The 15419-nt window shown below is 54.4% G+C and overlaps 1 protein-coding gene across 26 annotated transcripts; it reads left to right on the forward strand.

The window, feature by feature from the left end:
• Positions 1-933: 933 nt before the first annotated feature.
• CPLANE2 (ciliogenesis and planar polarity effector complex subunit 2) lies at positions 934-14463 on the forward strand. 26 transcript variants are annotated; one of them, XR_010581155.2, is made up of 8 exons: positions 993-1546; positions 3915-4037; positions 4389-4541; positions 5161-5285; positions 5534-5630; positions 12034-12557; positions 12640-12912; positions 13013-14463. XR_010581155.2 is itself a non-coding variant. In XM_065529382.2 (7 exons), the coding sequence occupies exons 2-7, from the start codon at positions 1435-1437 to the stop codon at positions 6130-6132; spliced, it is 900 nt and encodes a 299-aa protein (XP_065385454.1). In that variant the 5' UTR covers positions 993-1169; positions 1268-1434; the 3' UTR covers positions 6133-6481. The 26 variants fall into 26 exon arrangements, 21 of the variants coding, with proteins under 21 accessions (XP_065385454.1, XP_045235699.2, XP_065385450.1 ...); XR_012425556.1 differs by having other exon boundaries at positions 993-1169; positions 1268-1546; positions 3915-4007; positions 12640-14463; XR_010581156.2 differs by lacking the exon at positions 12640-12912 and having other exon boundaries at positions 13013-13703.
• Positions 14464-15419: the final 956 nt, after the last annotated feature.

The raw sequence follows: 15419 nt of genomic DNA on the forward strand, positions 1-15419 counted from the left end.
AGAATGGCGTGAACCCGGGAGGCGGAGCTTGCAGTGAGCCGAGATCGCGCCACTGCACTCCAGCCTGGGGCACAGAGCAAGACTCCGTCTCAAAAAAAAAAAAAAAAAAGAATTAAATCCAGTGACCTCTGTAAAGCTCCCAGTGTCTGGCATTTCAGTGGCCTTCGGTAAAGCTTAACTCCTAGATTATTCCTTTCAAAACAGTGATTTGCCCTACTTGAAGGCATTGCGGGAGGATAATGGTAAAAATTAAATGTAATAGACAAACTCTCAGTAGTGACCCACCTGTACCCTTTCCAACCAATGGGCATTTACTGAGCACCCACCTTCTGGGTAACAGGCCTGGAATCCAGTGCTGGAACGGTGGAGGGGAGCTCAGAGTTTCAGAGCTGAAAAGTCAGCCCCAGGAGGGCAGTGACTTCTTGTTGGCCACTGTATTCCCAGCCCTTAGAATGGGCCAGGCACATAGTAGGTGCTCAGTATTTGTTGAATGAATGAATGAATGAATGAAAAATACAATCCAGCGGGCCTCTGACTCTTTTTTTTAAAGTTCAGCCAAGTCCCTTGACCTCTCTGAGCTGGTGTGTGTCCCCATCAGTGAACCTAGAGATGTTTAAGTCATCTCGAGGTCCTGCCGAGCAGGATTAATAGAGCAATAATATTAATAATAGCTACAATCATAACGTGGAGCACTGCTATGGAGGGAATGACATGTTACATCCACGTTATGGAAGAGGAAACTGAGACACAGAGAAGCATGGAAGGCTCCTGGAGAAGGGGGGGTTTCAAGATGTTTTGGAAGAAAAACTGGGGATCAGACGGAGTAGCAGAGAAGAGGATCCACGACCCAGAGGAAAAGGCCTTATCCAGCGCCGTCGCGCGGCGCTGCCTGCGGACGTTGTAGGAGGGACTAACGCAGCCCGGAACCCGCCCAATCCAGCCTCCGGCGTCTCCATGGCAACAACCTCTGCACATGCGCCGCGAGCACCGGCGCCTGAGCTGCCAGCACGGGCAGAAGCCGGACGCAGGCGGGGCGGAAGCGGGCCTGGCGGGCTGGGGCGATGGGCGCGCGGGTGGGCGTTTAAAGGGGCCTTCGGCACCCAGGTTGTTTCGCCGCCGGGAATGCTGACGGTGAGGGCTAGGTAGCCCCGGGAGTTGGGATCTAGAAGGTAGAGGAGAAGCAGGGCTGTCTGACCCCCGGAGGTGACAAGGGGAGAGGGGCTGGGTAAATACCTTCGCTAGGCAGTAATGGGATGACTATCCCCAGGGAGCACTGTGGAGGAGAGAGGCAACTGAGGGACTGCACTTTCTGGTACCCACCGGGAGAGTCAGCGTTTAAGAGGGATCATAGGCCCGGCTTGGTACGGTCACCCCCCTTCGCACTCCCTGGTCTCAGCATTCTGCCACTTCCCTACCCCGTCGCGGTGCCCAGCCATGGCCAGACCTCCCGTGCCCGGTTCGGTGGTTGTCCCAAACTGGCACGAAAGTGCTGAGGGCAAGGAGTACCTGGCTTGCATTCTGCGCAAGAACCGCCGGCGGGTGTTTGGTAAGTGCCTCCCCCTTTCCTCCAGCCCGCCACTTGTTTCTCCCTGCCAGTGTCACCTGTTGCTCTCTGAAGAGAGCAGAGAGGCAGGGCAGTGAGGGCCTGCTGCAGTCTTCAGCCTGGGGGACTGAAAGCCCTACCTCTGGGACCCCCCACCCCTAAGTCTCCTTAGAGCTAATTCCCTCGTCACAGCCAGGAACATGGAAACAGCAGAAACCCTGCCAGCAACCACTGTCACCAGAGATGCAGTTGCTTGAGCTCTCCGCTGCTGCCAGGCCCTCTGTTGGGCTCGTTACACAGTGCACGCCCATTTAACCTCTCAACAGCACACGGTACAGACTTGGCTAATATCACACCCTAATAGAGGTGAGCCTCTTCCATGTCCTGCTGTCTCTAGGATGAGACACTGGTGTTCCCCATCACTGAACTGCCTGGGTGAGTCAGTTCAGTGAAACTCAGGCAGGGCCCGGCTGACAGGCCGGCAAAGGTGCCTGGAATCAGCTGTGGAGTACAGTTCTGGGCAGGAGAAGCAAGGTGCCAGAGAGCTTAAGACCAGAGAGTGAGATAGCTAGAACCAAAATTTGTGAATAAGTCAACTGTTTAAAAAAAAATTACACTAGATTCAAAATACGACCCTCACGCCTGTAATCCCAGCACTTTGGGAGGCCAAGGTGGGCAGATCACCTGAGGTCAGGAGTTCAAGACCAGCCTGGCCAACATGGTGAAACCCTGTCTTTACTAAAAATTAGCCGGGCATGGTGGTGCGCATCTATAATCCCAGCTACTCGGGAGGCTGAGGCAGGTGAATCACTTGAACCCAGGAGGCGGAGGTTGCAGTGACCCTAGGTCCAGCCATTGCATTCTAGCCTGGGTGACAAAAGCAAAACTCCATTTCAAAAGAAAAAAAAACCAAACCCTCGATTATGGCCACTGTCCCTTTAATCCCATGACGGCTGGTAACACTGTATTTGGGGTTACACATACCCAGGTAAGTGACCCACGCTCCACCACTGCTAGCTGTATGACTGGGGATAAGTGAACTCTAGCTAAAGTCCCACATCTGTAAAATGGGGATAATCACAGTATTTATCCCATAGAGGTCCTGGGGAAATTGATAAAGAGTGTGTTTGTAACATACTGAGCAGGGTCTGGCATACAGTGGGTGTTCACTGAAGGTTGGTTGTTATTGTATTTATTTTGCATTTAGTTGTGTTGAGTGGAAAAGAATTGAGTGAAGGTTGAGCTGATTTTCTGGGGACATCATAGAATCCACTGACCATATTATCTATGCCACAGATAGGATCAAACAGCCATAACTTAGAGGAATGGCAGTGATGGCTTTTAATTTTTGTGTTTTTACTTTAACCACAGACATTTGGGTTTTTTTCTTTTTTTTAACAGCTGGGTTTATGCACCCGAATGTATCATTCAGTGGTTGTCATGCAGGCCCCACAAGAAACAGCTAGTTGAGAGCAGCTAGTAAATAAATATCAACAGACTGACTATAATCACTTAGGCCAGTCTCTTTGTATCCCAGACTTCTGTAAAACTGGGTTGAGTATTAAGAGCCACAGATGGGGCTGGGCACAGTGTCTCACACCTGTAATCCCAGCACTTTGGAAGGCTGAGGCAGGCAGATCACCTGAGGTTGGGAGTTTGAGATCAGCCTGACCAACATGGAGAAACCCCCTGGCTACAAAATTAGCCAGGCATGGTGGCGCATGCCTATAATCCCAGTTACTCGGGAGGCTGAGGCAGGAGAATCACTTGAACCCAGGAGGCTGAAGTTGCAGTGAGCTGAGATCATGCCATTGCACTCCAACCTGGGCAACAAGAGCGAAACTCCATCTCAAAAAAAAAAAAAAAAAAGAACCACAGATGGTTGCTTAGCCCTGAAGAAGCCATTAGAAACGAGGTTGTCCTTGGCTGCGTGTGGTGGCTCATGCCTGTAGTCCCAGTACTTTCGGATGCCAAGGTGGGAGGATTGCTTGAACCCAGGAGCTCAAGACCGGCCTGAGCAACACAGTGAGACCCCATCCCTATTAAAAATAGAAGGTAAAGAAAAAAAATAAAAATAAATAAATGAGATTGTCCAGCCCAGGATCTGATGGGGCAAGTGCAGGATTTACCCCCGTCTTAGTTCATTTTATGCTACTATAACAGAATACCACACTCTGAGTTATTTATTTATTTATATTTTTTTGAGACAAAGTTTCACTCTGTCGCCCAGGCTGGAGTGCAGTGGTGTGATCTTGGCTTAGCAACTTTCACCTCCCAGGTTCAAGCAATTCTCCTGCCTCAGCCTCCCAAGAAGCTAGGATTATAGGCACACATCACCACACCCAGCTAATTTTTTGTATTTTTTTTGTAGAGATGGAGTTTCATCATGTTGGCCAGGCTGGTCTCGAACTCCTGACCTCAAGTGATGCGCCTGCCTTGGCCTCCCAAAGTGCTGGGATTACAGGTGTGAGTCACTGCGCCTGGCCTCCTCTGGGTAATTTATAATGAACAGAAGTTTATTTAGCTCATGGTTCTGGAGGCTGGGAAGTCTAAGAACATGGCAGTGGCATCTGGAAAGGGCCTTCATGCTGTGTCATCCCATGGGCAGACGGCAGAAGGGCAACAGCAAGACAGCAAGAGGTACCCAAACTGGCTTTTATAACAAACCCACTGCCCCAGTGACAACATTAATCCATTTATGAGAGCAGAACACTCGATCACCTTGTATTAGGCCCGACTTCCTAACACTGCTGCATTGGGGATTAAGTTTCCAACACATGAACTTTGGGGGACTCCTTCAAACCACAGCACCCTTCGACCCTGCCTGGCTCCCTTTTTGCCCTAGGCCTGCTTGAGCGGCCAGTGCTGCCGCCGCCTGTGTCCATCGACACTGCCAGCTATAAGATCTTTGTGTCTGGGAAGAGTGGTGTGGGCAAGACGGCGCTGGTGGCCAAGCTGGCTGGCCTGGAGGTGCCTGTGGTGCACCACGAGACCACCGGTGAGTGGGACCTCAATCCTTTGCCCATCCTGGGAGGCCCTCCTTGGGGGTGGAGGCAAGAACCTCGCCCTGGACCACACAAGCCAGGGTTGATACCCAGCTCCACCTCTTACTCTGTAGCCTTAGAAAGTCACTTCACCTCTCTGAGCCTACATGGGCTCCTTGGTCCCAAAGGAATAATTGTACCTACCCCACAGGGTTGTTGTGTGGTTGCCAACAGAGATAGTAGTGGTAACATGCCTAGCATCAAGCTATGCTTAAGGCAGACGCTCAGGAAATGCTAATCTTGCTTTCTTGTTTCTCACCACTGGATGCTGATTGTTCCACCATGTTGAAACATCTCCCAGTGCCCTGGGCCCTTTGGGTCTCCCTGGACATAGAAACGAAACTGCTTTGCCATAGCTAGGGCTGCATCTTCCTGGTATACCAGAGTCTCCTCCAGGGCTGGTCTCTGTTTCTCCCATCAGCGAATTCTCCTGGGTCAAGGACTGGGCTGCCCTCATCAAACTGGGGACCCATCAGGGCAGGGATGTATCTCTTCTTCCTATTCCTTCCTGGCCACCTATTCCTCCACCCCCACCTCTCCCATGCTGAATGGCTGACCCTGGCTCCCCCTCAGGCATCCAGACCACCGTGGTATTTTGGCCAGCCAAGCTGCAGGCCAGCGGCCGTGTCGTCATGTTTCGTTTTGAGTTCTGGGACTGTGGAGAGTCTGCACTCAAAAAGTTCGATCATATGCTCCCGGTGAGCAGGCATGTGGGCCTGGGTGGGCTCTGCCAGGGGCTGGTTGGGTAGTAGTGAGCTCAAGGCACTGCTCAGAGATCTGAGCTGGCACTGGAGACTGAGTCCCAGCCCATGCTTGTCCTAGGACCAGCCGCTCCGTGCCCTGGGCCTCAGTTTCCCAATCTGTGAAAGGAGGGATTATTCCTGATTCTTCTCAGGGCCCTGCAGTTGATGGGAGGTGATATGGTTATATGCCTCTCCATCACCAGGCTTGCATGGAGAACACAGATGCCTTCCTCTTCCTCTTCTCCTTCACTGACCGTGCCTCCTTTGAAGACCTCCCTGGACAGCTGACCCGCATAGCAGGTGAGGCCCCTGGTGTCGTCAGGATGGTCATCGGCTCCAAGTATCCTTTGGATACCCTCAGCAAGTCACGGAGCAAGGGGGTCAGGGGCCCAGCCTCTGCCCAGGCATGGAATTCAGCACCTGGGCTTTTACTTAGAGGGTACAGCATGGCTACCCCAGCTCCTGGGTGTGGGCTCCAGGGAGGAAGGAGAGGCAGGGTCTGATGGGGGGCTGTGCAGAGGCAGCCAGCCAGGCTCCTTGACCCTCCTCCAGATTTGACCAGTACATGCACACAGACGTGCCTGAGCGGGACCTCATAGCCTTTCGGCAGGCCTGGGAGCTGCCCCTGCTACGGGTGAAGAGTGTGCCAGGGCGGCGGCTGGCTGATGGGTGCACGCTGGACGGGCGGGCTGGGCTGGCTGACGTTGCCCACGTACTCAACGGCCTTGCTGAGCAGCTGTGGCACCAGGACCAGGTGGCAGCTGGCCTGCTTCCCAACCCCCCAGAGAGTGCTCCTGAATGAATAACGAGTGGGTGCTTGTGATCCCACCCCCAACCCTCAGGTCTCGACATAGGGCCTGAGGCTGGGACCATAGGGCCTGGGTCCCATCTGGAAGACTAGCCAGCATGACCTGATATGGAGGATGTGGCCGGAGAGGGCCCGCCCCCGAGCAGCACTTTCCTTGCAGAATTCATGCCAGGGAGTTGGGGAACAAGGCCCTGAGCTCGAACATCTCCCACGGCCTTTCCCCCTTTGGCAGCACCCGTGGAGGGTGACTGGAAGAAGGGGTGCCTCTTAAGTGACTTCAATCAAGAGCCTTTATTGGTTGAGGTGACACCATTTGTTGTAACAGATAAACTCCGAAATCCCAGTGCTGTACTCCATGTGTTCGTTCTTGCGTAGGCCTCAGCTAGGAAGTAGGTGACAGTGGGCATGGGGCTCTGCTCCAGGCGCTCCTACAGAGACCCAGCCCCAGAGACCCTGTCCAGCTGCCCTAGGGCATCAGCACCCAGTTAGCAGCCAGGGAGTGAATGCAGGCGGGAGGTGGCCCCCAGCTTTCTGTGGACCAGGCCCAGGGTGGCACCTCATTCTGCCCACATTCCAGAGACCAGCACCCAGCAGTCATGTAGTCATGTGGTGCTGCGGGGGAGGCTGGGACATGGAGTCCACCTGTGAGTCCAGGAGTCAAGCCCGTCGCTCTGCAGGGCCTTTCTTTTTCTTTCTTTTTTTTTTTTTCGGAGTCTTGCTCTGTGGCACAGGTTGGAGTACAGTGGTGTGATCTCAGCTCACTGCAACCTACACCTCCTGGTTTCAAGCGATTCTCCTACCTCAGCCTCCCGAGTAGCTGGGATTACAGTCGCCAACCACCATGCCCAGCTAATTTTTGTATTTTTAGTAGAGATGGGGTCTCACTATGTTGGCCAGGCTGGTCTCAAACTCCTGATCTCAAATAATCAGCCCGCCACAGCCTCCCAAAGTGCTGGGATTACAGGCATGAGCCACCGCGCCTGGCCTGCAATGCCTTTCTTGATCATGAAGCTGTCAGACCAGGCTTAGGATAGGAGTCCTGGCAGCCCAGGGGCACCCGAAAGCAGCACCATGCAGGGTCAAGGACCATCCCAGTGGGGGTCAGAGCGTGAGCTGGCCTGAGAGGCAGCTCTGTCCCATGGGAGGCCATCAAGGACAGGAACCGGGAGGGGAGTGAGTAGGCCCAGCCTTGTGTCTTGGCCCTGCCCCATAAGCCAGAGACGCTGGTCAAAGTAGGCTAAGGAGGATGAGGGGAAGGCCCCAGGGAAAGGGGCCTTTATACGATCCCCTCCAATGAGCCCCTGCCCAGCCCCATAGATGAACCCCTGGGCTGAGGCCGGGCCTGCATCTGGCTCAAAGCAGAGTGTCCCCAAAGGCAGCTGACTCTTGGAACTCTGCAGCTCTGCCCAGGCCCCACTCACACAGTATGACCTGTGCTCACACACACCTGCGCTAGGACGAAAGCACTTTCCACGCCTGCCTGCTGGCACACACAGGAGGTCCAGACTCACCTGTCCTGATGCCTGCACCCAAGCACACTGCTCACATGCCCATCCACACTGCCAGCCTGTCCTCCCTGGGTACTGCCACCTACGTTTGTCAACCCTTCCAGGGTCTGGGCCAGAGGAAGGACTGATTCCAGCACCTTCTCACCGCTGACTAAGGCTTAGAGCTCAGGCCCTGCACTTACCCACACCCCAAGAAGGAATGTCCCTGGACGGGACCCCAGCCTCAGAGCCTGCAGGCCGGCTCCCACTCCTGCAGCCCTCAGCCCTGCTTCCAGGTGGATCTATCCACGTCCCCCTCTGTCCTTAACTCCAGGAGACCTTAGCTCACCTGAGCAGCAATGTAGTGGAGGGTAGGGCCCAGAAGGCAGCCCCAGGCCTGACTGTGGGCCTCCAGTTACAGGCATTTGTGCTTAGGAACCGCCTACCCCACATCCCAGCCGGTCATCTCTGGGCATAAACCCCACCCCCCCACCCCCGGAAAGGAGGCTTCCTGTCCCTCTTGGGCACCAGCTCAGCCAAAAGCCAGAAAGCTGTCTGGAGCATAACCTGATCCCCCCTCCCCGCCCCGCATGGCGAGGCAGGGCAGTCTCCTGGCTGACACTGCTCCGGTCAGAGAATTGACCCCTCATCCACCTTTACACCAAACAAGAGGTGTCTCCCTGGGTGAGGACAAAGTGCGGAGGGCAACAGGGCTGGGGCTTAGAGCCCCTCCACCAGCCATCCAGGGCTGCCTTCTCAGCTCCTCCCAGCACAGCCCCGGTGCCACTTTAGTATTTAGTAGGCCACCCCGGGGTCTCCATCACCACAGTGCAGAACTGGAAGCCACAATGCTTTGAATAGTCGACGCCTGTGCCTCCTGGGAGGTCTCTGGGCAGCCCTGTGGAGAGTGGGTGAGAGGAGAGTGTGTTCTCACATGCACATGTTCAGGCTGATGGCATGGGACTGTGACCTGTCCGGTCACACAGGGCCTCAAACTCCAAGGAGCCCCACACCTGGTTTAATGCTCTGCCATTGCCCTCTTGCTGATGCCCTTCTTATTTTTTTAGAGACAGGGTCTTGCTGTGTCGCCCAGGCTGGAGTGCAGTGGCCCAATCATCACTCACTGCAGCCTCGAACTCTGGGAGAACTCCCCATTTCTCCCCAGCTTCGGAAGTAGCTCCCACCATACCCAGCTAATGTTAAAACTTTTTTGAGAGACAAGGTCTCGCTATATTGCCCAGGCTGGTCTCAACCTTCTGGGCTCCACTGGGTACAGTGGCTCACGCCTGTAATCCCAGCACTTTAGGAGGCCGAGGTGGGCGGATCACCTGAGGTCGGGAGTTCAAGACCAACCTGGCAAACATGGTGAAACCTCGTCTCTACTAAAAATACAAAAATTAGCTGGGTGTGGTGGCAAGTGCCTGTAATCCCAGCTACTCAGGAGGCTGAGGCAGGAGAATCGCTTAAACCCAGGAGGCGGAGGTTGCAGTGAGCCAAGATTGCACCACTGCACTTCAACCTGGGCAACAGAGTGAGACTCTGTCTCAAAAAAACAAAACAAAACAAACAACAAAAAATGAGCTGGAGGAGCGGGTTGGAGGCCCTTCCACCTCTGGAACACTGGTGGGTGGGGAGAAGCAGGGGAGCTGGTGTTCAGCTCTATTCTATAAAGAAGGGGTGGATCCTGAGAGGCAAGGGGTGGGACTGAGGCCTTGTTAGGGGTGGTCCAGAAGGAGGTTGAAGGGGAAGTGCGTGACCTTGGAAGTCCTCTGTAATTCTCTTTTGCTCAGTTGACACATCTGTAAAATGGAGATAGCAGCACTCACTTATTTGAGTTGTGAGAAGTAAATGCATGTGAAATGTTTAGCACGTGCCGGGCACCAAGTTAAGAGCCCAATAAATGTTGGCTGTTATCATCGTCCTTGTTATTACAGTAGCAGCGGCGGTTCTGGTCTCAGAGCAGGTGGAGGGGAGGAAGAAGCATCCCAGATCGCGCTAACAGCGCCTCTATTGTTACACTTCAGATTTAGTCAGGGGTGCGGGGAGGGACGGGTGGCCCAACTGGGCCAAATGAGAAGCTTCTGGCACCTGCAACTGTGCCCCATCCCCTCACCTTCACCCCTATGCCTGCTGCACCCAGGACGGCAATGACGCCACCGACAGGAACCGGGACGACAACTGCATCTCGCGCCCTGCGGCAGCATTTATGTCCTGGACTCCAGGAGTAACATTTTCCGAGACAGGAAAACCTACATTGGTGAGACTTGGGCCAGACAGGACTCTTGTCCCACCTCACCCACGAGGCCCGAGTGACCAGGCCACAGGCTCTCCCTTAAACCTCCTTTCCCTTCCCGGAGGAATCCTGCAGCGTCTCTTGTCTTTTTCTTGCAATGGGCAGTTCCTTCCTCGAACTAACCCTAATACCTTTTGCTACAAACTCAAATTTCCTTTAATTTTGGCCTAAGTACTAGGGACTGATGAACTCAGATCCTTTCCACCCAGATAAAAGTGGGGCCCAGCGCGGTGGCTCACGCCTGTAATCCCAGCACTTTGGTAGGCCGAGGCGGGCGGATCACGAGGTCAGGAAGTCGAGACCATCCTGGCTAACACGGTGAAACCCGGTCTCTACTAAAAATACAAAAAATTAGCCGGGCGAGGTGGCGGGCGCCTGTAGTCCCAGCTACTCGGAGGCTGAGGCAGGAGAGTGGCGTGAACCCGGGAGGCGGAGCTTGCAGTGAGCCGATATGGCGCCACTGCACTCCAGCCTGGGCGACAAAGCGAGACTCCGTCTCAAAAAATAATAATAATAATAATAAAAAAGTGGGACAGAGCGGGAGCGGGGTCAGACCGCTCCTAACTGTCCCCCTGACCCCGCGATGGGACAGACTTCGTGCTCGCCTGGGAGGAGAAGCTGCGACTCCCGCGGCGGCGGGAGAGAGGCGACTCAGGCTGCGGCGATGGCGCAAGAATTTTCAGCGGAACCTGGAGGAGGTGAGCGCAGAGCCGGCGGACTGCAGGTCCCGAGGCCGGGCGCAGACGCCCCTGGCCAGCTCTGAGACCAGCACAAGCGGCTTCAGCAGCTCATCTGTCAAATGGGTTTGGCCGTAGTGTCAGCCCTATGCAGGGGCTGTGACGATTACACGGACGAAGGGTGTAAAACGCTCAGGCCAGGGCCTGGCACATTGGAGGCGACCAAGAAAGGGGCAAGATCAGTCACTATACGACGCGGCCCACCCGGCGTCTGTCTCCGCGTTTGAAAAACCAGGGTGTTCGTTTTCCTCATTTGAAATTTAAACGAGGAAACGCATGTCAAAGCACTTTTGAAGGCAGAAAGGACCGACGCGAAAAATGGGACCTGGCCGGGCGCGGTGGCTCACGCCTGTAATCCCAGCACTTTGGGAGGCCAAGGCGGACGGATCACCTGAGGTCCGGAGTTCGAGACCCTGGCCAATACGGTGAAACCCCTTCTCTACTAAAAATACAAAAATTAGCCGATCCCAGCTCTTGGGAGGCTGGGACAGGAGAATCGCTTGAATCTGGGAGGCGGAGGTTGTGGTGAGTCGAGATCGCGCCACTGCACTCCAGCTTGAGCAACAGAGCGAGATTTTGTCTCAGGAAAAAAAAAAAAAAAAAAAAGGGGGGGATCTGTCACCTCCCGGGACCGTGAGGGGAGGGGCTTAGGGGTCTTTCCCTCTCCTGGGAAAGCAGCCCAGGAGAGCAGCCCCGCGTAGCGCCGCACCATTTGCCGAGCTGAGCGCGCCTGGGAGCCGCTGTGCTACACCGAGGAACTGAGCCTGCGCGCGCCGCCGCAGGTAGAAGGGCGGGACGGGTCCGCCCGGGGCAGCGTCTCCTCAGGGGCCGTAACCCTGTCCTTGACCCCAGGCCCGGCCCAGCCCCTACTCTGAGGGCTCGGGGGGGAGCCACAATGGCGCCTGCGCCTGCGCAACCCTCTGCAGCAGAAGGTGCGCAGCCGGCGGTAGGACACGTGCGCCTTCCGCAGCTCGGAGCCGGGCAAGTGAGACCGGGTGGCGCCTCGAGTGGGCGAGGTCTGTCCGCGGAGGGGCAGGAGCCAGTAGAAGCCTTAGCGTAGCCAAGGCTGATTTGCCCCTCCTCCGGGTGCCTCAGAGGCAACTCCCGCGTCACTCGCTTTAGGTCTCCGACTCTGTCCTTTCCGCAAACTGGAGCCCCGGCCCTGCCCACTATCCCTGATTCCTACCTGTTCAATCCGATCTGGTGCTCACCTGACTGGAACACACGCAGCCCAGGCTGCGCTCTGTGGGCAGAAGAGCTCTCTGGCAATGGCAGCTGGCGTGTCTCACCTGCCTGTCTGCAACGGAGAGGCTCTGGACTGGTATTAGGTTTCAGATCGGGCTGAGGGCTGGGCTTCTGACCCCTGTTCCTCTCACAGATTCCTGGGCAGCGATTCCCATGACTCCTACTTCTCCTACATGTGGAGGCACTGAGTGGTGAGACGGCTGCTTGGGGCGAGTCCAGCTGGGACCTTAAGCGGGCAGTTGACACCAGGACTCCCCTGGCAAGTGGCAGAAATCCTGGCCCGCACAATCTCCGGGAAGAAGAAACATACAGAGATGGCCATCGCCCACCTGCTGGCAGAGGGTGTCTACACTGCAGCCTTCCCACAGCATGAGGAAGAGATGTCCCAAGCTCAGATCTCTCCCAGGCCTGACAGCATGGCAGCAGTGGCTGGGGCATCTGGAGAGCACTCTCAAACCTCCCTGCAGCTCTCCCTCCTTTTGTCCTCCTAGGGCCCCTTTGAACTGCCTGGGTACCAGGTACCCGGTTCAGATCTCAACTCTCGCCAATTGCTGTACCCATACTGGGCTTGCTGGGGATACTGGCACAAGTACAAGCCCCTGGACTACGTATGAGAGTACTTTGGGGAGAAGGTGGTCGTCCATTTTGCCTGGCTAGGTGAGTCTGGCGCTGGGGTGGGGTCTGGGAGTGGGGCTTGAGTGCAGAGATGGGGGTTCATGAGCTTTCTCTTACCCTTCAGGTTTCTACATGGCCTGTCTGCTGCCTGTCACTCTGGTGGGCACCCTGCTCTTTATCTCTGGACTTGTCACCGTGGGGACCAACACACCAGTGTGGATGGCTGCGGAAGGGTTGGGGGATGGGCTGGATGGGCCAGGTTGTCTGCCTGGTTGAGGATAGGCCTTCCCAGGATAGGCACCCTCTGCTCCTAGAGAGGAGATCTGTGCCAGTGGGGGTGCCACTCTGTGATACCTGTGCCATGCGGAATATTTCCAGGATCTGCCCCATGGCCAAGGTGAGCCAGGGAAAGGGGAAAAAATAACAGGTAGGTATTTTGGACCCAACCTGGGTCTGGATGCTGGCCCTACCTTGTGCCCTCTCTCCCCTCCTCACAGCTGAGCTGCCTCTTTGACCACCCGGGAACTGTGTTCTTCAGTATCTTCATGTCCTTCTGGGCCATGGCCCTCCTGGAGCACTGGAAGCAGGGAGTGCCACCTTGGCCCACCACTGGACTGCAGCGACTTCCAGGACCACGAGGTGATGCCCAGCTCAGCCCTCCAGGCCACAGCCACACTTCCCAGAGTTCTCAGAGGCCAGAAAGTGTACTGGGAAGAGCTCAGACTTTGGAGTCCAACATCCCGGGATCCAAATCTGGCTTCTCCTCACACTTTTCCCGGGTCACTTTCCACCCTCCCCTGACATCAGGATGCTATAGGCTTGGTGAGGTGAAACATTGGGAGTATTTGTATAATAAGCTGGACCTTGGAAAGAGACCCTCCCCAGAACCGAGAAGGAGAAAACATTCCACCTACCCACCCACCCATCCAGCTACCTACCTGTGTATCCAAACATCTAATCATTGATCCTGAGTTCGCTTCTCCCTACCTCCCCTGCCACACCCCAGCTCTCCCCACTCCAGTCCAAGTCACCATTTCCTCTTTCCTGGACCACTGCAGTGACCTCCCAACAGGTCTCCTTGCCCCACTTAATTCATTCTCAGCTGCCAGTACGGTGACATTCTGTGTTACCTTCCTCAAAGCTTTCCAGGACAGTCTCATTTGAGACGTACCTGGGAAATCATCCAAACCCCTCACAGTGGCCTACAAGGCCCTGTACCATCTGGCCTGTGTCTGGTTCTCCCCAACTGGCTCCACCAGATCCTTAAATAGGTCAAGTTCATTTCTACCCAGGAGCCTTGGCATTGGCTATATTGGCTATGCTCTGCCAGAATCCTCTTCCTTCAACTTGTTGTTGTTGTTGTTGTTGTTTTTGAGATGGAGTCTCACCCTGTTGCCTAGGCTGGAGTGCAGTGGTGCAATCTCAGTTGACTGCAGCCTCTACCTCCCAGGTTCAAATTATTCTCCTGCCTCAGCCTCCCGAGTAGCTGGGATTACAGGTGTGTGCCACCACACCTGGCTAATTTTTGTATTTTTAGTAGAGATGGGGTTTCACCATGTTGGCCAGGCTCGTCTCGAACACCTGACCTCAGGCGATCTGCCTGGCTTAACCTCCCAAAGTGCTGGGATTACAGACAGACAGGAGCCACCACGCCCAGTCCCTTCAGATTTTATATGGCCTATTCCTTGTCATTCAAGTCTCAAATGTTTCCTTCCTAGAGAGGTCTTCCCTGATCACTAATCCGGAGAGGCTCTCTGTCACGGTTTTAATTTAATCGCAGCATTCATCACTATATTTTATGATTTATTTGTTTATTATCTGTCTTCTCCCACTGGCATGTGAGCTCCATGAGAGCAGAGACCTTGTGTGTGATGTTGCCTGCTGTACCCCTGTGCCCAGAATAGTCTCTAGCATATAGAAGATGCTCAATAAATGTTTGTTGAGTGAATCTGTGAATAATCTATCTTCTGCCTACCCATTTGTCCAGCCATCCATCACTTTATCCATTCAACAGGGTTATAGGAAGATAGAAAACCAGAGAAGGTATTTTAACAGGGATAATTTAACATAAAGTATTGGTTAAACAGGTGCTGGGGGACTGAAAAAGCAGAAATGGAACACTAAGACAATGAAGTAAATGTCAATGGTACCCTTTGGATAGTGCAGTACACAACTCAGGTGACTCTCAAGAGTGGCCCTGGCCCAGGCACAGTGGCTCACACCTGTAATTGCAGCACTTTGGGTGGCTGAGGCAGGAGGATCACTTGAGCCCAGGAATTCAAGATCAGCCTCAGCAACACAGTGAGACTTTCCCTCTACTAAAAAATAAAAAATTAGCTGGGTGCAGTGGCATGCCCCTGTAGTCCCAGTTACTCAGTAGGCTGAGGCAGGAGAATCACTTGGGGCCAGGAGTTTGGGGCTGCTGTGAGCTATGATTGTGCCACTGCACTCCAGCCTGGGTGACACAGCAAGACCTTGTCTCTGAAAAATATATTAAAATTAAATTAAAATTAAAATTGACCATGCACGGTGGGTGATGCCTATAATCCCAGCACTTTGAGAGGCTGAAACAAGCAGATCACTTGAGGCTAGGAGTTTAAGACCAGCCTGGCCAACTTGGCAAAACTCCATCTCTACTAAAAATACAAAAATTAGCCCCGGCCAGGCGCAGTGGCTCACGCCTGTAATCCCAGCACTTTGGGAGGCTGAGGCGGGTGGATCACGAGGTCAAGAGATTGAGACCAGCCTGACCAACAGAGTGAAACCTCATCTCTATTAAAAATACAAAAATTAGCTGGGTGTGGTGGTGCACACCTGTAATCCCAGCTACTCGGGAGGCTGAGGCAGGAGAATTGTTTGAATCTGGGAGGGGGAGGTTGCAGTGTGCCAAGATCACGCCACTGT

This window comes from Macaca fascicularis, chromosome 1 (assembly GCF_037993035.2).
Source record: "Macaca fascicularis isolate 582-1 chromosome 1, T2T-MFA8v1.1".
NCBI classification, from domain to species: domain Eukaryota; kingdom Metazoa; phylum Chordata; class Mammalia; order Primates; family Cercopithecidae; genus Macaca; species Macaca fascicularis.